The 26,521-nt window shown below is 51.3% G+C and overlaps 1 protein-coding gene across 3 annotated transcripts in view; it reads left to right on the top strand.

Annotated features, from left to right (window-relative positions):
• The window catches only part of QRICH2 (glutamine rich 2), a 55,981-nt gene extending 41,701 nt beyond the window's left edge, over positions 1–14,280 (top strand). For all 3 annotated transcript variants that reach the window (XM_043497285.1, XM_043497286.1, XM_043497287.1), the window contains 4 exons: positions 1,573–1,738; positions 6,315–6,402; positions 8,586–8,708; positions 10,569–14,280. In XM_043497285.1, the coding sequence (XP_043353220.1) occupies positions 1,573–1,738; positions 6,315–6,402; positions 8,586–8,708; positions 10,569–10,762 (571 nt within the window). In that variant the 3' untranslated portion in view covers positions 10,763–14,280. The remainder of the gene's footprint in view (positions 1–1,572; positions 1,739–6,314; positions 6,403–8,585; positions 8,709–10,568) is intronic.
• The last annotated feature ends 12,241 nt before the right edge of the window (positions 14,281–26,521 follow it).

Raw genomic sequence — 26,521 nt, 5'->3', positions numbered from 1 at the left:
TCATCGACCCCAGTGCTGTAGCGATGATGACTCCCTGGTTCAGGGAAATGGTCCTTTCTCCTCCGGAGACCCCGGCCTGGGTTATTCAGGCACAAATGAAAATGAGTCTGAGTTCGTCCCATCTGCACACGGGGTCGCTCGCAAAGGGCCTGATCCTGGGAGGGGCTGATGGTTTCTTGTTCCCATTTCAAATAGTGGGAGCTGAGGGTGCAGAGCATGTCAGGACTGAGCCATCCCCATAGTGTGGAATGACTGGTGGGGTCTGCTTGGGAGATGCCCAGGTTTGGAGTGAAGTGTGTGTGGGAGGAGTTTGTTTGGCACCTACCCATGTTGCATCTTGCTCCAGCCAGAGGGTTTGGCCCTCACAAATCCAGACCTGAACATACTGGATTCTGTAGCAGTTCGGATCTGGAGCCAAGCTTCACAGCCCCATCTCCCGCAGGCTGAACTGAAAACCTAGATCCAGACTTTGGGGAAAGTTTTGAATTTGGATCCAACTTGACAGCTTGGGCCCCTCTCTATAGGTCAGAGGAGACCCAAAGAGTCCAAAGGGCTGTCCTGAGAGGTGAGCAATTCTCTTTGCCTAATACCCAGGCCTTGAGTCCCAGCTGTGTCAGGCCCCTCTCCCCACTGCTACCGTGTTACCATATGGATGCACAGGCAGCTGCAAGAACTGCCTACTACTAGAACGTTGTCGCTCCCACCTCAACTCTCCTTGTCCCTTCCTCAACTCCCTCTCCAGTCTCTTCTTTTCCCTGTCCCTGTGGTCTTCATGGAGCTCCCAGCTAGCTCAGTGTCCATGCGTGGGGCTCCAGTGGCAGCAGCCAAGAGAGCTACGCTCATGGTAGCATCCCTGAAAGGGGTCACTGTCAACATCCTTTGAAGGTGACCTGCAAGGAGAAGCTAGTGCCTGAAAAGATTTTTTTTTTTTTTTTTGGTTCTTTCTCCTTAGAAAGATCAGGAATGTCAAGTCCCTAATTTTGTTGGAGGGACTCGTTTGGGATCTCAGAGGGCCTACAAACTTTCTCAGCACATAAATGAGGGGCTGAGAGGAAGGTGTTGAGACTTTAACAAAGACCACTTTCCCCCCAACTGTTTGTCAGGATTTGAGTTAAATGGATGCTAACAAAAATGTGCCCGTCGTTCTAAATAGGCTGCACAAAAGTAACGTCCCCTTTCACCAATCAGGCATCAGTTTCATGGTGTCTCCGCTGTCAGGATCTTACCAGGTCTCCAGTTGTCCACAGCAAAAACAGGATAGGCAAGCTAGCAATGTCTAGTTTACATACATGCAGAATGTTTTTTAAGAGCCATACCCGTTTCAGGCTTTCTTTGTCCCTCTTAAAGTAGCAATAAAGGCCACACACCCAGTTACTTCCCCATCACAGGTCACTGGTAACACAGGGGCATGGCAGCAGGAGGCTTTTGTTTCTATGGTAACTTACAAAGATGGAAAGCCTGGACTCCAGAAGCCAGCTCGGTTTTGCAGTGTGCCCTGGAGCTTGGCTGTCGGGGAGGCTTTCTGCTGTTTGCCTGGCTGAGTTTACAGCATTGCTGTTTACTGTCCCACAGTGACAAGATGGCGGAGATGGCGGAATATGGTTACCTGTCCATGCCTCGGCGCTGCGGTGGCAGCCACACCCTCACCTACCCCTACAGGCGCTACACACGGCTGCAGCAAATCGCCCAGTGTGTGCCAGTGCATCCCGAGGAGACTGCCATGCTGACAGTGATGAAGGTATCGGTGACTGGGATGGCAGGGAGGGAGAGAGACCAGGAACCCAGCTGGCCTGACTCTCCACTGGCCCACTCCTCGTGTGATCATTGACACCAGTGCAAAGCAGGTGTCAAACAATACCTGGTCACGACAGAAGCGTACTGTGCTCTCGCTTTGCACTGGGCTCCGGGGATATGCAAGGCAAGGGAGAACCAAACCCAGAGGTTTCCCACCTGGAGTCTGCAGTGTGCTTGCTAGTGGTACCCAGAGAGCTGTCCAGGACATGGGGCTGGCCCCTCCACCTCGGTTCCAGCTGTTGGAAAACAAGAAAATCAGTTTTATATTCCTAGATACAATCCCAGGTCAGATGGCTCCAGATCCAATCTGGATCTTGTATACAAGATGCTAATAATTTTGAGTCAATAAAATGTATCTTCTTCATAAGCCTTGACTACACGTCGGACATGTTGCAAAGACGTCCCTTGGTTGCTAACACCACTTCAGCTCCATGGTAGCAGTAATGTTGAGCCATAAATGGGGCTGCTGCCAGAATTTTCAGTCCCAGGTCATCTTACCCTGCTCAGCTCAGGTCTAAAGGAAACACTACTTAAACCACAGCAACCCGGCTTTTGCTACCAGTGTTGCTAATCGCAGTGGAAAAGTCTCTGACTTGACCCAAACAGGCTGTTGTGGTTTTCACTGGGAAATTTAACTTTTGAATCATAACAACATAAGGCTTTTTAGAAATCTTCCTTTATCCAGTGCCCTGTGTGTATCTGCAGCTGTTGGATGAGAAACAGTGGTCAGGGCTGGTAAGTGAGAGTATTAGCTGGGCCTTTTTAATCACCAGCTCTTCCAGGAATAGGAGATGCAGGAAATGTTGTGGGAAGGAAACCCTTTGGGCCAAGTCTCAGCTTCATGAAAGCCTTTTTGTGTGTGTGTGCTGCTCTGGTACTGTCAGGATGACCAGATGTCCCGATTTTATAGGGACAGTCCCGATTTTTGGGTCTTTTTTTCTTATATAGGCTCTTATTACCCCCCACCCCCATCCCGATTTTTCACATTTGCAGTCTGGTCACCCTAGGTACTGTAAAGGGGCCTTACACAGGTTGGAAACACCCCCATAGAATTCCCTATGGGGAGCAGGAGGCCTTCTGGCTGGTGCAGAGCTGGTGTGAAGTTTCTACACTGACAAGAGGCTTGCCTGGGGTACACCACACTGTCTGCTCTTGTTTCCTAGGGACTATGGGAAGTAGAAGTCAGAGGAGCCCTGAGACTGCTCCAGTTTATACTGGGGACCAGGCAGATCCAGCAATAGCCCCAGAATAAGGAGAACATGAAGCCACATTATCCCCCAAATCCCAGCCCCAAGTACGGGACTGGAGTAGTTGAGAATCCAACTGTTTGTTCCTAACCAAGAACCTCCTGAATACAGAGGGGCTTGGAATATCTGAATTCTCCAGAATACCCAGTACCCAGGGACTCTGAGCACCAGAGCTTGTTTTCTAGCTTCTCTAGCAGTTTCTAAAGAAATTCCACCCTTCCCCACCCCAGTCTTGGGTGCAGAATAACCCCCCACTGGTTTCCCCAGTGAGTCAGGGACAGCAGATGCTCCAGCTTCTGCCTCTCATTCCCAGCTCCACCCGCTCCTGACCAGGGAGGTCCCCAGAGGTCAGACTAGACAGTTAGGATGATCCCCTTTGGCAAAGATGGCAGCACTGAGAGTGAAGCAGGAAGCAATACACTGCCTCCCTTCTGCCCCCCACGAACCCTGCTTCCACATCTCCCCAGCTGCTCATTGATATGAACTCGCCTTCCAGATATGTCACCCCTCTGCAGTGCCTTTACCTCCAGCGCTTTGCACGAAGGCCATTGCCAGACCTGTTGTCATGACTGGCCAAGTGGCTAGAACACTGGACTAGGATTCAGGAGAGCTGGGTTCTGTCCCAGGCTCAGGGTGTCCTTGGGCAAGTTATATCACCTCCCTGTGCCTCAGTTTCCCTATCTGTTAAATGGGGGCAATGATCCTTTGGAGCGCTTTGAGATCTATTAATTGAAAAGTGCTATGTAAGAGCTAGGGAGGGGATTGTTCTTATTGCTCCTGCTCCTTTTCAGGAGACCTTTTCCCTTGCAGGCCTGGCCACCCCGTAAAGTCCAAGTTGGTCAGAGAAGTCTCAGTCCCTGCATTCACTATTAATAGTGCCTGTAGAAGCCCACAATTAATTCCCTGTGGGGGTGGGGCAGAGAAAGAAAGGCATGATTGGTAACACCCCAGACATGGGGTTGGTCCCTGTTGCAAAAGGGACACAAAGTCAGGGCGTTCCCAGGTGCCTACAGCCCCCCCTAAGGCCCTGCACAGTGTGCTGACATGCCTGGTTCCTGCGCACTGCCGTCAGTCAGAGCCGGCTCAGCCCTGGGAATGTGCATCGGAGCCTCCTCACACACGCTCCACCTCCCCTGGCCTGTCGCTGCCAGATCTGAGCAAACAGAGCAATGTGATGGAGGAGGATGGGATAACAGTGCAAGGTTGGGCTAGGAGGACAGGGTAACAGCGATAGAGAATTGGGGTGGGGGGAAAGATGGACTATCCAGGACTCTCAAAGAGAAGGGGCTTGGAGGGGGAGGGAGGAATTAACGGGCGGAGTAGCAACCTGGGCCCTGCCTGCATTAAGGAAATTCCTACTATCTCAGTGTGGTTACATGAGTTAGCGACACTGCACTGATGCAAAGCTGGGCATGTACCCATGTAGCTTGAGCCCATCATTCAGTGATGTACTTTACAGCAGGTGCAAAGCCCATTCTGCATTGGTGCAGCACATCCACACTTGGGCTTGATACTACCTTGATGTAGCTGCGCACGTGTGGATTTCCTTAACGTGGACAGTGCCCTAGGTACAGAGGGGTCGGCGCAGGGCAGCATTCCCGAGTGATACTGACGTTTTCTAGTAAATACGTGAGAGCATGGCAGAAGGGAAAGAAGGTGACTGCAGGGTGTTGAACCCGTTCACTGTGCTGCGTGGGGGTCTGGAACAGATATTTTTCTTTGCCTGAATGGAGGTTAGAAATGCTAATAACCCTCTGGGGTTGGAGCTAACTCCATTCTGTTTAGGTGCTTGTATTGTGCCCATCCCTAAGATATTTGAGCATCTTCCAGAGTTAAGAATAAACCAAGTAGTATCTGTCATGAGACATTTCCCCTCCCTTCCTCCTGCCAAGGGGAAAGGTTTTGTCCCTGCGTCTTTACAATGAAATATTAACACCCTCTTTCCAATATGCCACATGTTGCTTTGTGGCGACAGCAAGACTGAAGCAGCAGATCTAGGATAACTTTCTCAAACGTGCCTAGGTGAGTTAGCAGTGAGTTCGGAGCCTAAGGCCCCCTGAAAATCAACATGATGTTGGCTCCTGAGTGGTTTAGAAACTTGAGTCCCCAGGTCTCAGTTTTAGCAGCGTAAATCCAGAATACCTCCATTAGCCTTTTTGGATCCAAGACCTGAATCTGGCCACCTGGGTATAATTTCCTTTAATGTACATTTCAGACCCTGATGTCTCTGATGCCTGTTCACCTTTTGGTAGAATATTGTTTGTTCTTCTGTAGCCAGCTCCAGACACCAGCGAATCAAGCAGGTGCCGGGGGCGGCAAATGTAAAGGGGCGGCAGGAGGTTGGGTTCTGGGGCGGCAATCTGACCTCGGTGGCGGCGGGAATTCGGTGGCCACTCTGTCACAGCGCGATTTGCGCTCGGCGGGAATTCAGCAGCAGAGACACGACTCTTCTTCGGTCGGCAGCTGCACCATCACTCCGCCTCTGTGTTCAGCGGGCAAGATTCCGCCACCCCGTTCAGTGGCAAGTTGGGTTTTTTTTGCCGCTTGGGGCAGCAAAAACGCTGGAGCAGGCCCTGGGCAGAACTTCTCTCAGAGAACAGATCAGGGTTTGTATGGAACTATGGGAACCACAGTCACCCTGTCTCTAATACCAGTGTCATGACTGTGAAGACCATGTGTACACAGAGCATGGGACGGATATTTGTTGTCCCACTCTGGACAGTGACTACATACAAATAACCCCTTCTTACTCAACACATCTGCCCTCCAGGTGCATTGAGAGTCGGATCTGCTGACTTCAGTGACTGAAACAGGTTGTGACTACTGTTTAGCCCTGGAGAGCCAGCACAGCTCTGGGAGCATGAGCTGGATTCTCTTTTGTCTCATCAGCACACCCATTAACAAAGTTCTTTGACCGAGGATGGAAAAGAACCCAGCTTGACTCTCAGATCCCAAGTGGAGTTTGTAGGGCGAGTGGTTAGAGAAGCTAGCGTTTTACTTGCAAACTGAGCAGATTGATCTGGAGCCACTGAGAAGCAATAGCTGGGGGCCCCAGCGATGCTGTTCTTACTGAGTTACTGAACCCCAACTTGAAATGACGTTTTGATGCAGGACGGTAGATTAACCACCACTGAGCCAACCTTTCCCCGGGCCAATGCCAGCCAGCTCGTTCCCGCGGTTTTCTCTCTTGTTTTCTGTAAAAAGCAAGACCTCTGTCCCCAAGTCAGACATTAACCAACACCAACGCCAGTTGTCTTTGCGCTTCCTTCCTAGCATGAAGAGGTGGATATCCTGGGCCTGGATGGACACATCTACAAAGGGCGGATGAACACTCGGCTCCCATCAATTTCAGTCAAGGAAGGTAAGTCTCAGATGTCTGGTTTGTTTTCTTTGGGGAGCCTTTGTTCACGTCCTGCCTGTTGTTGATGGAATACGACTGTTTCTTTATCATACTGGCCGGAGCCAGAGAAATGTGGGATTGAGAGCGCCCTGTGCTGCTCCTCATCCTCTTTCGTCCGTTCCTCCAAAATGGATCTACTGTCCACTTAGCACCCTGAAAAGGGCCACTGTACGATGGGAGGCCTTTGTCTGTCTATATTATGTAATTATATTGGCCCCCAGCACCTCTGTATCCGAGCAGCTCACAATCTTTAATGTATTTCTATCCTCAACCAGGCTGTGAGGCAGGGCTGTGCTGTTATCCCCATTGTACAGAGGGGAACTCAGGCACACAGAGTGACTTGCCCAAAGTCACACAGGAAGTCTGTGGCGGGGTTTGTCCCGAGCCCCAGGCTAGCACCCGAATCACAGGATCGTCCTTCATCTTGATTCCTTGGGTGGAATCTGCTGCTCACATGATCTCTGGCCCTCTCCTCTACCCCTGTAAATCCAGTATCATTAAAACAACAGCTTGGGAAGTGGGAGGCATGATCTCCCTCGGAGCCTGCTTCAGCACTCTGCTGGTCTCCGACCTAACCGTTGGGTAGTTCCCATCCTGGGTCCAATGGGGGCGTGGAAGCTGTACCCGGTGCCCTTTGTCTAGAGTGCGAGGTAGCTCTGTGCCTGCTAACTGGAAGGCAGTAGGTATTGTCATGGGGGGGATACAGGGGAGACTCAGTCCCTGCCAATGTTCTGGGATACCCCATTGAAGAGGGCAAGAGTGGCTGCCTAGAGAGCACCGCTGAGTACCCAGAATGCTTTGCCCTGGTGCATTAACCCTTCCTGTTCCTCTAGCCCATGACTGAAATGTTGCCCCCTCCAAACAAACACAGCGCACCAAGGCTAGAGGCAAGATGTGAAGAATGTGCCCCTACTGCCCCCTGTTGGCTGCCCTGGAAATGACTCCCAGATTCTTCAGAGATAGGCCAAACTAAAACCTATGCAAGAATGCATAGGGCAGTGGTGTCCTGCCACTGAGTAAGGGGGAGCAGCCAATGGGACAGCGGGAGGGGAGGGGTCAGAGAGCGGCCAATGGGGCTCATGGGGTGCTGGGGATCCCCACCAGTAGCCAAGGCACCACACCAGAGCATGCAACTGAGCCAATCAAAAATAGGAGATAACTGGGTCAACAGTAAAGCGTTCCCCGTCTGGCGCTTGTGTGCATCATTCCTCTCTTGGAATCACTGCCAGGTGACAGCAGCAGCTTGAATGAACTTGTCCTTCCCTTTCAGTCCTGGTAGCTCATCTGTTCTCCTGCAGACTTTGCCAGTTACATAACAACGTGCCCAAGGTGGGTGGCGCTTTTGGCAGGGCAGAGGAGTGTGTGCATGTTCAGATCTGCATGCTAATCCCCAGGAATAAGGAGAGCACCCAAGGGGCTCAGCAAACGCATCAGGTCAAACCTTTCCCCAAGGAAATGAAGGGGCAAGAACTCTGGAGTCTTTTCCTGCCTCTGCTACAGGCTGGGGAAATTGCATGCTCGCTGCCTCGGTTTCCTCATTTGTAAAATGGGGATAATAAAGCTTCCTAGTGGGGTGGAGGCAGGGGGATTGTCTGAGGCTTGGCTCATTAATGTATGTGAAGAGCTTTGAGATCCTGGGTTAGAGGACATTGTAACAGTGCCAGGCAGTATTGCAGCACTGATTCCATGTGAGCAGGGGATGCAGCCCTCTCTCAATTAGCTGCTCCCTAGCACTGAGTCTAGTAAACTCCCCACGAGGCAATGTGTTTCTTCTTCTGTACGCTTTTCTGCAGGGTGCACTGTACTTGGTGAAATACACTGTGATCTGCTATTTTCCACTCATCCCAGCTTTCTGTTCTTTGGGTGGCTTCCCGCTGTGTGGCCCCACGCAATGGGGTCCCTCAGAGACTCCACCATGAAAGGTCCTTGGACAGTAGATTCTCAGGTCACTGACTTGAATGGAGTTCCACCAGGTCTAGGAGTTTCCATCAGGGATGTATGTAGCCCAGAATGTCTAAAGCTAACACCCATCTCAGATCTGGGCAGCTCTCTCATGGGCAATCCTCTGCGGTAGCTGAGCCACCATTACCTTGTGGCTCCAGGAACTGTTGAAACCCTCCACTTACACATATGCTTCCCATTAGGTCCTTTGAAGACCAAACCCAAGCTCTCCCGGTCTTCATCACAACGGCAGTCAACCCTGATGGACACAGCCGGCCTCCCAGCACGCCCACAGAGCGCCAAACTGTCTTCCCACAGCAATTCAGGTACCTTGCTTGGGTTTAGATGGGAGCTGGAGCCCCCTGAGAATTTACTGTCTGATGAGCATGTAAGTATGAGAGGCTCCTAGAGGAATCCCCTGTCTCGTTTCCTCTGTCCCTAGCAGAGACTCCCCACACCTGGAGCTGGGGTAGGTTATGCAAGGCTCTGTGGTGAGGAGGGTTCAAGGAGGCTTCTCTCCCGTGCCCCCAAGGGACAAGACACACCAGTCTGCCTCTGGAGTCCCCACTAACCCATGGTTAGCTTTGGAGTATTTGTGCCCAGCTGCTGCAGAGACAGCCAGCAGAGTGGGCACGAGTTAAAGAACAAACCCACTTCCCATCACAGGGCTGAGGCTGTTTGCCAGAACATCAGTGATGACAAAAGCCAACCAGGAAATAAAAGCACCCCTGGGACACCAACAGGCTCTGTAAACAAATGGGGGATGCGGGGGTGGAGAGAATCACTGGGGCCCTTGCTCCCGCTGTGGGGAAAACCCACGGAGGGTCAAGGAACAGTCACATGCGAAGCTTCCCCCCCTGCTGTTCCATCAGGGATGTGGCTGGGTTGCCCAGCTCCATGCAGGTGTTTCAGCCCACCCACCTGAGATCTGCAGGTGGGAACCTCCCCAGCGCCCTGTGCTGCTCCTCATCTTCCCGAGTCCCCACAGGCAGTTGCTCCAACACCCCACCCAGTGGGGGTGCTTGCTGCGTAGAAGGGGAGACGCTGCTAGTTCAATCCACTCCGACTGGAGGGGAAGCTGCTCTCTGGTCCATCCACCCTGAAAAGGGCCACACCTGGAAGCTAGAGAGATGGGCCGTGGGGGAATGCAGCAGCGCTCCCCACCCCAGATGCAGGGCCTTTCCTGCCGACCCCTCAGCGCCACATGGCCGAGGGCAGCCTGCAGCCCAAAGCAAGAAGGAAAGACGTGTTCTTGATTCCAAGCTTCTTACTGGTGCTGGGGAGAAAACAACCAACATTGCAGACTCTTCTAAACTAGCATTCAGTGGCGTCCTTTATAAAAACATCCTGATGATGGATGGATTTGGGGTCTGTTGGCAATCCCTGTCAGTCCATCCATCTGTTCATTTTGGTAAGGGTGAGCTGCGTGATGCTGCAGAACCATGTGATCTGAGCCGTGATTTAAAACACAATCAACTAGAACAACTGTAATAGAATCTGGACTGAGTGAAGAGCTTGCTGGGAAAGCACAGAATCTCTCAGCACAGCTGAGAGCAATATTCCCCTCCTACCATTAAAACAGAGACATATAGCATTTGACAATGTACATGCCTTCAGCAGGAAGAGCACGTGTTTAGCTTGGTAGAATTGGGTATGGAAAGAAAGAAAGAAAGAAAGAGAAAGAGGCAAAAAAGTTTGATTGGACAAATGGATTGAAAGCAGCAAGGATGGAGGAAAAGATCCATCAATAGATATGTGAAATAATAGATTGCATTGGGGTGAACTTCACTCAGGGACAAATTCTCTGCTTCACTGAAGCCCCACACTTAATTTGCACTTCAGCGGGGTCTCAGTAAACAAACATGGAGTGGATGTCAAGAGCAGGCTTAGGATGTGATGGAATGTAGGGGAGATGGATGGATTTGTAGAAGAGCATGTCGATGAATGGGTGGACAGAGGCATACCAACTGATAGTTGAAGGATAGAAGCAAGATAGGCGAATGGAGGGTGGCTGGATGCAAGAATGGATGGAAAAGCAGCTGGATGGGGAAGGATCAGGAAGTGAGGGATGGGGAAAGCAGGCTGGATGGGTGACGAGTGCAGAAACAGAGACATGGCCCAGGATGCATGGAGAATCAGACAGCTGGATAATCTGTCAGTTAAATCATCTCAGTGTTTCCCTGTAGGTACAGCTAGGTCGCTAAAGGACAGGCCTGTGTCATCAGAGGGTCGACTGTCCCGGGTGGACCTGACCCATCTATCAACCTCAACATCTCCCCCTGGGGAGGCAAGAGAGGATTCTCCCATGCAGGAGAAAGAAACCCTAGAGCTTCACCTGGACCTTTCCATGCGCCGGCGATCAGCTGAGCAGTTACAATGACTGCAATGGCAGAAAATCAGCGCTTGCTGACGGAAGCCAAGCAATAAAGAGTGAGCAGAACAGAGAGGAGGCTGTGTAAATGTGTCGTGGCGACAGGAACAGGGAGCTTTTTGTGCGGTGCCTGCGGCAAACAGGACCCAGGGCTGTTCCACGCAGCAGCACTGTTAAAAGGAGGAGGTGGGCAGCACGTTCATTCGTAAAAACAATTCGTCCCTGGCCTTTGCAAATCCTCCCCTCGCTGCTGCTAGCTTTGCCTGAGTAGATTTTGCAAATACCAGATCTTCTGCATAAGCCAGTATGACACTGGCTCATTTCAGCCCCCAGGGAACTTGTACTGTCCTTCGTATCACAGAGCCTGACACACCTCATGTGTGCGAAGGGGGATCTCTGAAACCAGACTATGGTTGACTTGTTTGAGTGAAACGCACCAGGGCAGAATGCAGCCCAAAGTTCTCCCCCCACGGCCAACTGTCCTCCTCAGTGGAGAGCTGTAGCTCACCACAGGCCCTAAGTAGCTACTTGGAAAGCTGCATGCTGGGATCTGTAGTCTTCATAAGCTGCACCTTAGTACTGAAGAGGAGGGTAGGCTACAGTCTGCTCTATTCTGTACACCTTGGCGGTGACCCTTGGGGAGCCCCCTAGCGAACAACTAGTGCGGCCCTCATGCGGGAAAAGCCTGAGCTCCGTGACAAGTAAGGACTGGTCCCTCTAGAAGTCAAATCAGGGTTTGTGGGGCAGGCAGAGAAGGGATTGTGCACCAGGGTAGCTGCCTCCCCTCTGCCCTTTCCCAACCCCTTCCCACCGTGCTTGATCCAGCATGGGCTTCTTGCAGCTGTGCTCAGACTGGAGTTGGCAAGAGAGGTTTTAAAGCAAGGGGCTACGTGCTTTTGGTGACTGCTGTCTTTCCTACAGCAGGGCAGTGCCTGAGCTCCAGGAGTCATTAGAAAAGAATCTGTTGCTCTGTCGTTTCCTCATCCGATGCACACAAAGGCCTCTCTGATCAGAACTGCTCTTTTCCCCCACACAGGTTTTTGCTTCCTGGAACGCCTGGCCCTCGGATTGGGGGACCAGGCGAAGGGCGCCCGCCCCAACTAATATAATCTAAACTGCCCAGCCCTTTTTCTTTTGTCGGTGAGGAGGAAGGGAGGGAGCAAGGTGATAGTGCTGAGTGATTTGAGGAGGACGGGTGGCCTGTGGATAAGGCACAAGACTGAATGTCAAAGCCAGGTTCAATTCTTAGCTCTGCCACTGACTCACTGTGTGACCTTGGGTGGACCCCTCCGCTCCTGTATGCCTTCATTTCCACCATCTGTAAAAGTCCCTGTTGTGAGGTCTACTTCATCCATGCATGAAGCAACTTGAGATCCCTTGATCTGTGGAGCTGTACAAATGCAAAGGAATACTATGAAGGGTTAAAAATAATTCCAAAGCCGGGGAGACAGATGTCTAGAAAACAGACAGGCAAACCCCACCCTTTAATCCTCCTGGCTTGCATCTAGGTTCTTGCACTATTGTCCCCATTCCTTGATTCAGTCTCATGCACTTTGTGCCTGCTGCATTTAACCTAGCTGCCTGTTTTTCATTTTCATCCTCTCAATGGCTCTGGTGCTAGTTTGATCCTCATTTGGAGCTAGCATAGAGAGAGAGAGGACTCTTATTCCACTTGCTTTAATGCTGCCTTAGAGTGCCTTGGACTGCCCTAGCACAACGAGATAAACCAAAGTCCAGAGTGCAGGCGGCGGGTAGCATTTCGTAGTCAAGGAAGGGCTGAGCAGTAAAGATGCCACGATGCAGCTTGATTTCAATTCTCTGCTCACTCACACCTTTTGTATGTCCAGCAAAGCCAGAAGGCTTTCACTGGGGTGAGGGACAGCAGGTTTCAGCAGGCTGTGTTTAGAAAACTGTCAGTGTAACCAATACTAGACAGGTCACATGGCACAATTATTGTGTAAGTCCTCCTAACTGGGTTAGTAATTACATAGGCTTTGATTAATGCCCTGTAGCTACTTCCTTGCATGCTCCCAACATTGTTTTGTCATTACACTTGGCCGATGGCATCTGTGGTGTGATGTAGATATCAGAAATCATCACACGCTTGCAATGTAACATTGCCTGCCACCAACCCTGCAAATAACCAAGACACACTCCCAGTGAATACATGGCACATGCTGTAATGCCACTTGCCAAGTTACTAAATGGCCATCCCCTGGCACTTGTCTTATGAACATCTTGCCACTACTTGTTCTGTCAAAGTTGTTAACCTGTAAATATCCTGCTGCTGCAGTGCTTGCCCCTGTGATGATGGTGGATACTTCCCATGAGGAGGGACAGTTCAGGACCATTGTTCCTGCATTCTGAAAGCTCCTGCCAGTGCACAACGAAAGCAACAGTGTTTCTATGAGGGGAAAACTTAAATTAAATTTATAGTATGGGCTGGCTCCAGCTCCCATTACAGTCGATGGCAAAACCCCCTTTGACTTCGATGGGAACCAGGCTGGGCGCTGAATGATTTAATGTGAAGGATCTGATGGTGTAGAGCGGAGACCAGCTGAGAGAAGGGACCAGCAAGAGGGCCTTCACAGGGGAAGATTCACCCCTGTGCAGAGGGCCTGGACACAGCCTATGCAACTCTTACAGGTAGGTCCCATGGGAGCTCTATTTTGAGGGTATCTGTGGGACTCAAGTGGTGCCTAGGCCCGGGTCTCTCATGCCAAGTGGATTAGACTTGGGCAAGTTTTGGCCCCACATATGCAACACGTCCACTGCATGTGAGCACTGTATGAGACATGCTTGTTGTAGGTCTCCAGTGTGCGACAGTACAGTGTAGACATGCTGTCTATTCTGTGTGGTTGACCCAGAGCCATGGCAGGGTTGAATCTGTCCATAGGAGGCTGAGTTTTTGCATTTCATTAACACCCCATGCTGGACACCTGCTGTGCATGCTGGCAGCACATGGATGCTGCCTGGCAGCTGGCTACAAGCATATGCCATGTACTGTAGGCAGGCTGCACACGTGCAGTCTCATGCACTTTCCCTCATCCCCAGTGCTGCACTCAAAAGCCATATACTGCACACCAGCCACACATGTGCTGCATGATGGGTGACTACAAATGCTGCATGCTGCACTTATATGCCATGGACTGCCCAAGGCCTACTGGCAGCACCGGTGCGGCTGGCTCTACGTGCTGCATGCTGGTTTCCTGCAGTCACATGGAGATGACAGCATCCTGCACGGTCCTGAAGTTTTAAAGTTAAATTAACCTTAGAGAATGATACACCCCTCAGCCCTGTGTTCTCCATGTATACCCCCCCCCCACGCCGAGGCCCGGTAACAACGGGGTGTTCCACAGGGAATGTGGAGGAGGAATTCTTTACTGCTTCTTCTGCTCCAGCACCCTGGTGGGGATCTCTGGAGAGCAGGGGTCCACACTCACTGTCCTCCCTTGGCCTGCTCCTGCCCCTGTCCCCAGGCCTCACTGTGCATGCTGTCTTCGCAAGCTCCCCAAGCCCTGTCTTTCCCCTCCACACACATTCAGAGGGTGCAGGACTGCACTAGTACCGCTGCATCTGGGGCTCTCCATGCCTGCTGCAGAAGGGGCAGGATGTACTCCGGGGAGAATGCCAGTGCTAGCTCAGTCGAGTCCCAGCTCTGCCCAGCTGATGCCATGGCTGCCTACTGCACATTCTGCACTTGCTGACGTGGGCGAGAGAGTCCGAGAGCAAATCCGCAGCACAGCTGTGACGGGCGGCTGGGATCCGAGAGCACTATTTTGGCCCAAGCTTGAAAAGCGGCAAACACCTCACTACATTCCAGGTGTGGGAAACCACCTGCTGTGCTGCCACTCCCAACTGACTGTAGAGCCACTGAACGTGGGCTCTGGCCTTTGGAAACCAGCGACTTTTGATGTATTGAAGCGGGCTATTAAAATATTCCCTCCCACCTCCGTTGTATCATTCCCCAGGACGAGGGAGAATCTTTTGAAACAGACCAGTTTTAAGCAATGTTTGCCTGACTCGCCTTTCCCGGGCTTGTCAAAGGAATGATCGTGACTTCTTAGACATTATTAACCACATCAGAAGAGGTGGGTTTATTTATTTAAATAGCATTGTATGGGCCCTAACTAGTCATTGCTGTGAGCTGTGCCTGCTTCTGCCAATGGGAAATTGCTCCTCATATGTTTGTTCAAAACAACTTAGGATCGTTTTATTGTCCTTGGAAGTGAAGGGGGAGGATGTGAACACTTCTCATGTGATGTGATGTGCTGTTCAAGCGGGTGTGTTCTTATTCACTCCGATCTGTACAGCTCCCCCATTAATTCACTCATTCACACTTTATACTGAGTCCCTGCCTCTAAGATGCAAATTTCTCATCTGAAAGAGAATGCAACACATACAGGCTGCACTCACAGTTTCCACTATGCGCTTCTTGTCTTGGCTGCTTCCAGTAATGGGATTAAGTATTTTAGCCAATGTGAGAGTAGTCGCTTAGCGCTTGTCTACACTACGGATGCTAGAGTGGCAAAGCATCATAGTGTAGACATTTGCTTCATCAACAGAAGGGGTTCTTCCAGCTGTAGTTAATCCACCCCCACCAACAGGCACTAGGTTGGTCGATGCTGAGACAGGTTGTGTCACAGAAACCCCCTTGGGACAGCCACCTGGTGTACTGAGACTACCTCTGAGCCCATTTTCCCTGCCAGCTTGGGACTTCAGTAACCTGTCTTGTTGAGCCAGACACGCTAGCCTGCTGCAAACACAGACCCAGGTCTGAACCTCATCCCCAAAAGCTGCAGGCTTAACTGAAAATAGCTTAAGAAGTGCTTCCGTCTCCAGCACCTAGATACCCAGTTCCCAATGGTGTCCAAACCCCAAATAAATCCATTTTACTCTGTACATAGCTTATACAGGGTAAACTCATAGATTGTTTGCCCTCTATAACACTGATAGAGAGATATGCACAGTTGTTTGCTCCCCCAAGTATTAATACTTGCTCTGGGTTAATTAATAAGCAAAATGTGATTTTATTAAATATAAAAAGTAGGATTTAAGTGGTTCCAAGTAATAACAGACAGAACAAAATAAATTACCAAGCAAAATAAAACAAAAACACGCAAGTCTATGCCTAATACAGTAGGAAACTAAATGCAGGTAAATCTCACCCTCAGAGATGTTCCAATAAGCTCTTTCACAGACTAGACTCCTTTCTAGTCTGGGCCCAATCCTTTCCCCGGTACAGTCCTTGTTCCAGCTCAGGTAGTAGCTTGGGGATTTCTCATGACTGCAGCCCCCTTTGTTCTGTTCCACCACCTTATATAGCTTTGGCACAAGGCGAGAATCTTTTGTCTCTTTGGATCCCGACCCCTCCTTCTAAATGGAAAAGCACCAGGTTTAAGATGGATTTCCAGTACCACGTGACATGGTCACATGTCCTGTGAGACCCCAAGTCTTCATTCTTCCCGGCCTGACTCACAGGAAGGCTTGCAAGTAAACAGAGTCATCTACAGTCAATTGTCCTAGTTGATGGAAGCCATCAAAATTCTAAACCACCATTAATGGCCCACACTTTGCATAACTACAATAGGACCTCAGAGTTATATTCTATATTCCTAGTTTCAGATACAAGAATGATACATTCATACAAATAGGATGAACACTCTCAGTAGATAAGCTTTGTAATGATACCTTACAAGAGACCTTTTGCATGAAGCATATTCCAGTTACATTATATTGACACTTATCAGCATATTTTCATAAAATCATATGGAGTGCAATGTCACAGATGCAACCAGCAGTGTTTATATTGTAGCTCAGGTCGGCTGAACTGCATCTTTCAGGGTGTGAATTTTTCACACCCATGAGCAAAGTACCTAAGTTGACCTAAGTTTTTGGTGTAGACCAGGTAGGGTGACCAGATAGCAAGTGTGAAAAATCGGGACGGGGTGAGGGGTAATAGAAAACAATATAAAAATAAGCCCCAAATATTGGGATTGTCCCTATAAAAGCGGGACATCTGTTCACGCTAAGACCAGGCCATAGACTGTGTGTCAGTCTCTGGGATTTGCAAGCAGACAGACAATTAGTTACTTCTCCAGATATCTGTAGCCAGAGATACACAGGCCCTAATGCTGGTCCCTTTGAAATCAGGAAGCTGGGCAAAAATGTTAAATGAAACCTAAAACCAGGTGCCACTCGCCTGGTTTCTTGTTTCGTTACAGAGCCAAAACTGGGAACAGATACCCACAAACCTTCACTGGAGTCTCTTAATGCTAGATAAACTGGGCAGAGTGCTCAGTGAGGCCAGACCTTGATGCTTCTGCTGGTGGGGCACTGCCCCCCAGAAAGAAAATGCCGTCAACTTGAAATAAACGTACTGCCGTCTCAACTCTGTGTGCTACGTACAGTGGTAAAGCTCCTCCAGCGGAAGCATCAATGGAAATCAACTGCTTCAGGAACCCAGGCTGCAGCCTGCACAGGTGTAATTTCCAGTAGGAGGCGCTGAAACAGCAGGAGAATATCACTGCCTGTCCTCGCAGCTTTGCTATTGGTATCTAAACTGCTGGAAGTTACTGAGCACATGGTTGGCTGTTGGGAGCTGCCGGGCATAGGTCTAGATCAAAGTTCGTTTCACGCTGTTTCAGCCCAAATCCAAGGAAAAGATGAGGGTTTCAGCTGAGTTTTTTGGGGAGTTGTTGGGCCCTACTTCGCAGCATGCGGGGGAGGAGGAGAATCTGTTTTACAGAAACTGTAAACTTTTGGTAGCTTCTCCCTGAGAAGATGAATTATTCTGAAGTTTATCACTTATCCTAAAGGCTGGAGCAATTCTGTTCTGTCAACCCTTTCTTTCAGCTTTGCCTCTTACAAAACAGCCCATGTTGCTTCCCCCACCCCACACGCACAGCTGAAAGCCAAAGCTTTGCTAGGTTGGAACGGAAGATGGGGCTTATCTTTCTTTGCTTCTAACCAAGAATCCTGGGTTGTGGCAGCTAATGCAACAGTAACTATCAGCCCAAAGAGTCAGCAGCCTTGTTGCAACATGGTTTCCTGTCTTTAGAAAAAGAAACTAACCCCCTACTCTGTTCTGGGGAGGGCATGAGGTTGAATTTCTTCTTTCCCTTGCCTTTGCTATCACTTTGCATATCCTCCCTCTCTCCCCCATTTACCTTTCCAAGCTCCCTTTGCTGCAAATTGCCAACCACTGCCTCCCTGCTTCATTTCAAAAGAGCTCTGGAGTGTGCTGAGGCTATTGCAACACTCAAGCTGGGAACACCCTGTTACCATTGGAAAGGCATCCACAGGGCAACCACTGGCACAATGAATAACACAATGAGGGGATGTGGCTTTTGCCACCCTCTTTAGGTGAAGACTCAACACCAGAATGGAGATAGGCAGTGGCAAAATGCTTCCCCTCTTCAATGGCTGCAACATGCTGTCTTCAGATGGGACATCAAACCCAGCTTGGCCCATCTGAGACCCATTCTGCTTTCCCTAAGAAGAGGGCTGATAACCCCAGTATCCTAGTCAAACGGAAATTGGGGTGATTACATTCTATTACCCTAAATTCCCCCCGCAGCTTCAGCGAACAGAAATAAGGTTCTTGGTACTTTTTGCTCTAAACCACCATGAACCTGCAGCTGCCTTCCACCCTAGAGGAGGCTGCATTTCAGTGGTGGGCTGGGGGTGTGTGTGTGTGTGAGTGAGTGAGAGAGAGAAATGCATCGAGACATGCACATACTAAAGGGCCTAAGGTGCAAAGTTCAAAGCTGAATGTAGTGCCAACGTCCTCCAACATTTAGGGATAACAACAATAGGTCAAGAGGCTCAGGTAGACCTACTCCCTCTGGCATCTTCCCCCTCCACCTCATTGTGAACTCTGTTGGCGGGGACTGCCTGTTACTTGGCTCTACAGCTAGCCCTGATTCTTCGCTGGGGCTCCTACATCAATCTACTGAGCCTGGTCCAGTCCTATTGTTCCACAGTCTGTGTCTCCATGGGATTGACATCAGGAGAAGGGATCGGAGGAAAACACCTCCGAGCAGGACGCTGGTTGCTCCCCACCCTGTCTCGCACTGTGCTAATCCTGGCCAACCCAGAGGAGTTCTGAGCGCGATCCTTGCAGCATCGAGGCTTAAGACAGGCTCCTCAGACTTCTTGTCAAGTGCTGGAAATGGCCCACCTTGATTATCACTACAAAAGGTCCCCCCCTTTCCCCCCACCCGCTCTCCTGCTGGTAATAGCTCACCTTAAGTGATCACTCTGGTTACAGTGTGTATGGTAACACCCATTGTTTCATGTTCTCTATGTATATAAATCTCCCCACTGTATTTTCCATTGAATGCATCCGATGAAGTGAGCTGTAGCTCATGAAAGCTTATGCTCAAATAAATGCGTTAGTCTCTAAGGTGCCACAAGTCCTCCTTTTCTTTTTGTGAATACAGACTAACATGGCTGCTACTCTGAATCCCCTCCCACTGCTGCTGCAGAACCGCATTAGACAGAGTTACAGCTCACTTCATGCTACTCTGAAACCTGTCATTAGACAGAGTCTGTTCCCAGCCCCAAAGCGCTGACTTGCTGCTGGTTGAAAGGTAATATAAGAGGAGCTTAGCGCAGGCCGTTTACAGGAACAATTTGTTGACTGGCAGTAGGGCTCCTTGTCCTCCCACGACAAAGCTTCCAGCAATGTGCTTGGTGCTAGAGGTTGCCACAAGAATGGGTGTGTGTGTTTGGGTACATAGGTGGGGGGGGTGTGGGAAAGTAAGGAGTGGGGGGGGTGTCATGCTAATGCAGTAGATGTTGGGTGGTCAGAGGCATGTCATGGAGTAGGGTGTATGTATGTTGTGAGTGTGAATGAGCAGAGGTGAGCATGGGCATAGACAACTGCGCACTTGGGGGGCTTCAGCCCCCCCCCGCATTCATCAACGAAACCCCGAGGTTGGAAGAGAAGCTCGTTTAGCTCACTTGAGTAAAAGTGGACACATTTAGGCGTGGGCCAAAGCTACTCGCTAAGGGACTATTCAAGAGCTAGTGTTTTTTAACTCCTAGGTCCCTTTCCCACTACATAGTGGTCTGTGCCCCTGTAGTGTATATGGCTGCAGGTGTTTGGGTGAGTATGGGGGGGCAAGCAGGGGTAGTGTGAGAGGATGGGGGTGGAGACCCTGGGTACGGGGGAGCAGGGGTTAGCATGTGCGTGTACAGTGGGATGCGTAAGTGCCAGGGGATTTTGCTGGGCTGGGGGAAAGAGTGCAGAAGGGCTCAGGCTGCCGAAGCTGACATGGGGGCATAGCTCCATCTCTACAGTGCTCGGGAATGCAGCTGGTCCTGCCTGAGCCCAGCGGGAAGCACCAAGTGGATACTGACAGGGTTACTCACCCCAGCCCACCACAGCGAGCACAGAGCTGCTGGGAACTTTAGAAACCTGGGGAGCTGTGAAGTGAACCAACTTCTGGGGAGAAAGCGACAATGTGGGCGGACTGAGACCATTCAGCCACAGCGCAGAGCTCCAGCGGGGGCATCTCCTATCCATCAGGTGCTGCCTACACACCCACCCCCCCAGCATTCCCCAGGGCTGCCTCTTTAGGTGTGCAGTGATAGCTCAGCTTCCAGGCCATTTACCCCTTGGCTTCTCTTTGAATCCCTCCAACAGCTTCCCCGTCTCTCTCGCATCACACCTAAGCTGCTTGTTTTCACTTTCCAAGGCCTTTCAGCCTGTCCCCACCCTACCTCTCATCTCCCATTCACCCATCGAGATGACTCCCAAGTCCGACTGGCCCAGGATGTCTGCCTCCATCACCACTTGTTTAATTTTCAAACACGCACCTTTGTGCTTTTCCCCATAAACCTCTGCAAAACTTCCTCATGATCCTCCTGCAAATCCCTCCTTCAAACTCCTTTGCCTTGGAACCTGCCAAAAAACTAGATGGCGGTTAGACGGCTAGTGGGGCTGTTATCACGTCCCATCCCGCTGACCAATTCAGTCTCATTGGTCACTCGTGCGCCCCAATCTGTCTGTGTCCGTCTGTTGTCTCTTGTCCTATACTTGGATTGTAAGGGCTTTGGGGCAGGGACCAGCGTTTGGTTCTGGGTTTATTCAGCGCCTAGTACTGTGAGCCCTGATCCTCGACTAGGCCTCCTAGTTGCTGCTGCAGTGCAAATAATGCCAGGTGCACTCGGCGGAGTCAGTCATTTGGTTTCTCAGAACCAGACCCCAGGCTGCCACACCCCTTACGCCGGGCAGAATCTGCCGGTTTCAGCTACTCGCAAACTTTTAAGCAAATGTTCGTTAAAAAGGGGAGGGGGGGGCTTGTTGAAAATGAGTTTTGCAGAGGAAGTTGGGATGGAAATATGGGGATTTTTTCTTGAAAAACTTTTCATGGACATTCTGTTGGAAATGACACCTCCCCCCTGCCTCCCGCCCCGCAAAGTTTTGGTTGAAAGGTTTTGTAGTAAAACCCCTAATCCCTCCAGCAGTTCTCCTAGTGCTTGGCTTCCCAATGCTGGAAACACTTGAAAATCAGTCGGGGCCTGATTCTCATTGCACCAGGGCCTTAAGTGTAAGTAAGAACAGGCCCAGAGTGTACAGCCTTCGCTTGGGCTCATTGGGCACAGGAAGTGGGGTAGAACCGTGGAGAGGAGGCCTGGGAACATCATGAGCCCCAGGACTGAGTCAGCTGTGGGAAGAGATGATTTTATAGCACCCAAAGAGAGGGAGACTCCAGCAACATGCAGGGAGGCCTCTCCTTTACCATGGAGATTGAGAAGCTCCTGAAAGCTTCCTCCCTCATTGACAAGGTTTGCCAAAGAGCTCAGCTCCTAAAGGAAGCTGCCAGATTTTCAAGTGCTCAGCACCCAGAAGATCGTGGCAGTCCAAAAACATCATGAATGCTGCTGGGAACGGTGCTGTGTTGAAAAACCTGGCTCCTTTGCTAATTCCTACCATCAGCTGGCAGGCAGCAGAATGCCACGGGGTTCTGGGATGGGGGGAGAGCTGCATGGGAGAGCATGATTCTATTTCATGGAAGTCTTCTAAAGCCAGGGCAGCTGGGGCTGCAGTAAAACCCCCCGTCACCTGTCCAGCAAAACTTTCACAGGCCAGGCACGAGTGGGTGGTGTGAAGAGATAGGGCTTGCTCTGGCAGCTCCCCAGAGTCCTAAACAGGGGGTGGGAATAACCAGCAAGAGCTAAGTGAGTACAGCAGAGTGGGTGGGGGAAAAGGGGCACCCCCCGGGGATATCCCCCGGTGCTCCAGCTGTATGTGACGCTCATGGCTGCAGTCCCTAGGGGTTGCTTGTCCTTCTGCCAAAGGCAAAGCACCTGCTGGCTTCGCTTTCCCCTCCCTGCCAAATGCTAAAAGGTCACAGTCATCTCAACTTCCTCTTTCTCCGAAATCCAAGATTATCACAGCGCGCGCGGAACAGAAACAGCCAGGGAGTGACGGCTGCAGCAGGGGCTGGGCTGCACAGAAATGAGGTTGGCCCCGTGCCGGGAGGCTGGCCTGCTGCATTACAGCATAAACAATCACACATGGTCAACCCCACTACCACACGCCCCCACACAGCCCATGCGGGTGAGCTAATGCTTCAACACAAGGGGAATGGTTTTCGGCACCTGTGCAGCTTGCCATGTAGCCTGGGGGCAGCTGCTCAGGTGCAGAGGAATGCTGTCAAATTGTTCTCATGGTGACCCAGCCAGGAATTAGGGCTTGTCTACATGGGACAGTTGCACCCGTATAATGTAAATGGATCGTTAAACCGGTGCAAAGGGCATTCTGATTGCAGTACAGGAGAGGTTGATTTTCAGTTTAGCTTTAGTGGATCGGGACCTGGTTTAACTGAACTAGTCCAAGCTGATATGGAAATGAGTGTTCACTGCTAGAAATCTGTCAGTGTAAATTCACACCTTCAGGTATATTGGTGCAGCTTTCCCATGCAGACAAGCCTTAAACACACATACACAAACAGAGTCAAACATACACAGTCCTACTCCCAGCCTCCCACTTGTGCTCTCGCCCTCTCACCCACACACTCACGCTAACGCATTCTCTCGCTCACACACTCACACGCAGCCTCCACACCCCCGCTGTAGCCTGGAACCACCCAACGTTATATATGTGCACAGGAACCAGCCGACAACACCCCTTCAAAATGCAAAGCACTCCTTCCAGCTTCTGCTGCATCTCCCACAAACACACCCTAAGCCGCTTCTGTGCTCACTCCTAAGGGGTCCATTGTCACCGATACCCCCAGCATCCCCCCTCAGAGCACCACTCCCAATAACGCCGTACACCGGTACTCATTAACATGCTGCCCTCAAATCCCAGCCACGTGGGCTGCTCTTTGACTCTAAGGTGCCACAAGCACTCCTTTTCTTTTTGCGAATACAGACTAACACGGCTGCTACTCTGAAATCTTTGCCCTAGTGTTCACACAACCTCAGTCCCCCTCGCATGGCTACCATCCTTCTGGCCCAGGATTAGTCTCCCTTTGGAGGCTGCTTTCAGCCCATCTGGGCTGCTCCTTCATGGCCCAGAAGGCATTGCTGGAGTGGAAACCAGTGTGTGGTGCTGGGCCGCTGTGGGAAGCCATCTCCTATGAGCGCCGGTGAGTCGTACCTGTGAACAAGGAAGCGACTGGGCAGAGGACAGGGTCTTCTAGGAGCTGGGAAGCAAGTCTCCATTGGGCCCATGGCCCAGTGGTGGGAAGCCACAGTTAAATGACCGAAGCTGGTGGCTCTCAGGTTTCTGTGCTGGCAGTAGCCAACCCAGGTAGGTTTCATTTTCTTCTATCCTGAGGCAGGCTGCGTGGTGGCTGCTGCGGGCACCATGTGGGGAAGAGTGGGTGGGGAGCGATTGTGACAGGAACCGCGAGCACACCAAGTAAGAGCACCATCTGCTGAATTTTGTTCTCAGAAACCTAGCATGAGGGGGGTCGGTTTCTCCGTCTCCTCTAATGTGTGATGTGGGGGGCAGCTCCAGCTCCTGCTCCTGTTTCTGCCCCCGGACATGCTGAAAGGCCTTTTTGCTGGCCACATTGCGACCAGTCGCACTGATTCCCCACGGGCTGTCCCACAGCACCACTGAAATGCAGGTGCCTTAAAGCCCTGCCCTAGGGAAAGGACCTCAGGAGCCAGTGGCCCTGCATGAGCCCGGTCTCAAGAGACCCTCATGTGGAGTAAAGTGCATGGAGCCCAGTTTAGCTAATGGGGAAGAAGAGGCTGGGTCAAGCCTGCAAATCCCAGGGAGGCTCAGTTCCCAAGCTGAAGCTTGTCAGCTTCCAAGGCTTTGGCTGCAGCTGTGGAGTGTTGGTACCACGGTTCCTCTAGGTTATTAGCAAACTTTAGAGTTAACCCTCACAGCACCCCAGTGAGCCAGGTTAATATCACTCACCTCCACCCTACCCCCTCACAGCTAGGGTCATAGGTGCCGACTCCGTGAGTGCCCTGGGGCTGGACCACCCACAGGGGGAAAATGGTGGGTGCTGAGCACCCACCAGCAGCCCCCCTATTGCTCCCCTCCTTCCCTCCCCCAACACCTCCCACCTGCCGGTGGGCCCCCCAATGACCAGCGCCTCCCACTCCCTCCCCATGCCTCCTGCCCACCACGATCAGCTGTTTTGCGGCATGCAGGAGGCTCTGGGAGGGGGAGAGGGGAGTAATGAGGATGTGGCTCGCTCGGGGGAGGAGGCCAAATGGGGTGGGAAGAGGCAGGGTAGGGGACTTGGAGGAAGGGGTGCGGTGGAGGCAGAGTTGGGGGTCCAGCACCCCCTGGCACATTGGAAAGTCAATGCCTGTGGCTGGGGTTAAGGACCAGCTCAGGGACACAGTAACATACTTGGGCATCGAACCCTGGGATCCGGACTCCCAGTCTCTCTCGCTCTCCCTCCCTGGCCAAACACACTCACCAGCGAAATAAGCTCTCCCCACCCAACCTGTTCTTTAGCCCCATCTCCTGTCTTTTTATACCTCCCTGTCCAGGTTTTTCTCTTTCACACCCTTGCTCTGGCCATCCCTGTCCTCTCCCCCCAGCTCTCTCACCTTCCTTTGTAAGCTCAGCCACTTTTGTATTTCCCCCCTGTTCATTCGGAAATGCTTGTCTTGTTGGCCCGTGGGATACTTTTGGCCAGCTCCCAGAGCATGAGTCCAGTGGGGTTGTGTCTACCCTAAAAAGCAACAGGGCTTGAACCCCAGATCCCAGCTTGACTCAGGCTCAGACCTGCCACACCTGTGCGGTCCTGGGCCCCTGGGTCCAAGCCCTGGGTTAGCACAGTTTGTGCGTAGACACAAGGTAGGGTTAGGCTTGAGCCTGAGTTCAAACCCTGGGTTTACACTGCCGTGTGGACACACCCCTACCCCCAGACACTACCACTGTACAAATTAATAATCCCATTTATCTACCTTCCTTTTAAGGGCCATGAGACAGGAGCTGTTCCCAAGATGGGAGGCAGGGGGATCATGATGTGGGGCACTCTTGCTGGGGAGCAGAGAAGAGGACTCTCCAAGTGACTAAGTGCCCTGTATTCCCTAGCCTGTGTGTCTGCGATCCCAGTTCCTCTCCAGCCCCGCAATAGGAACAGGACAGAGAGGTCAGCTGAGCTCTGAGCACAGAGGGACAGTTTTTCAGTGCTCTGTCAGTGACTCACCTCTCTCCCTCTCCGGAGTGCCTGGGGTCAAGCACATCCTGAAGGGATTGGGTCAGGGGCTGCTAAAGCTACAGGAAGCCAAGAGAAGGGGAACAGCCTTGGGAAGGGGCTGCTGAGCCATGTGAACAGGGGCAGGAACGAACCCCAGAGTGTCATCTCAGAACAGACTAAGCCACACAAAAACATCTAGAAAACAGAAGTGCCTAAGTGCTCATTTCTAATCCCCAGAAGAGCAGGGGATGATTTTCATCTTAGAGCCACCCCACATCCCTCCAGAAGTACCAGAGAGGGAGGTGTGTCCTGGATCCAGTCCTGAGCCTCCTGAAATCAGCCGGAGGTGTCCCCTTGGGTTCAGTGGGAGTAGGAACATGTGCTGGGCATAGGGCTCTATGGAGACACTCTCCCAAGGGATGCTAGTACTGGTCTTGCTCACTGAGCATTTGTGGCACTTTCTGTCCTGAGATCTCCATGCACTTTTCTTTGCACAGACGCTCTGGGCTCTGTGATCATGGAGGATCTAGCCCGGGCTCCAGCTAGAGCCTGAATATATACAGTAATAGTTTTAGCCCTGCAGCCCTAGCCCCATGAGCTTGAGTTAGCTGAGCCAGGCCCTGAGACTCAGTGCTGCCAGTTTTTTAATCACAGTGTAGATATAGCCTTAATCTCCTGATACTGATTCCTGCAGTTTAGCCATCTTGGGTGTGAGATCCCTAGACTCTCTGGAACCACAAGCTCAAATCCTGCCAGAACTGACTCAGCCCTTCAGCATCAAGTAGGCAGAGCTGCAGCAGTAGCAGGTAGTTCACTGTGTGGGTGTGTGATGAAAGGGCAATAAACCTTACGCAAAGGCAAATGGGATTAGCTCCTAGACCTAGCACATGCGGCTATCTTTCACCAAGATCCCAGATCCTCAAAGAGAAGAAATCAGCCCCCTTGCCCACAGAGTTCATTGCCCACGGACACCCCACAGTACCTGCCTGGGTGCTGAGACCTTCTGAACTCTGTCCATGAGAGGCCCAATGGAAACAGAGCACTTTGCAAAACCCAGCCCTTAGTTAAGGGCCAGAACAGGAGCTGAATACCTTTGGAAAACCGAGCCCCAGTTATAGGCGTTGACCATTTGAAA

Source organism: Dermochelys coriacea, chromosome 14, assembly GCF_009764565.3.
Source record: "Dermochelys coriacea isolate rDerCor1 chromosome 14, rDerCor1.pri.v4, whole genome shotgun sequence".
Classification (NCBI taxonomy): Eukaryota; Metazoa; Chordata; order Testudines; family Dermochelyidae; genus Dermochelys; species Dermochelys coriacea.
Note: the sequence above shows the minus strand (reverse complement) of the source record. Positions and strands in the feature narration are given on the sequence as shown.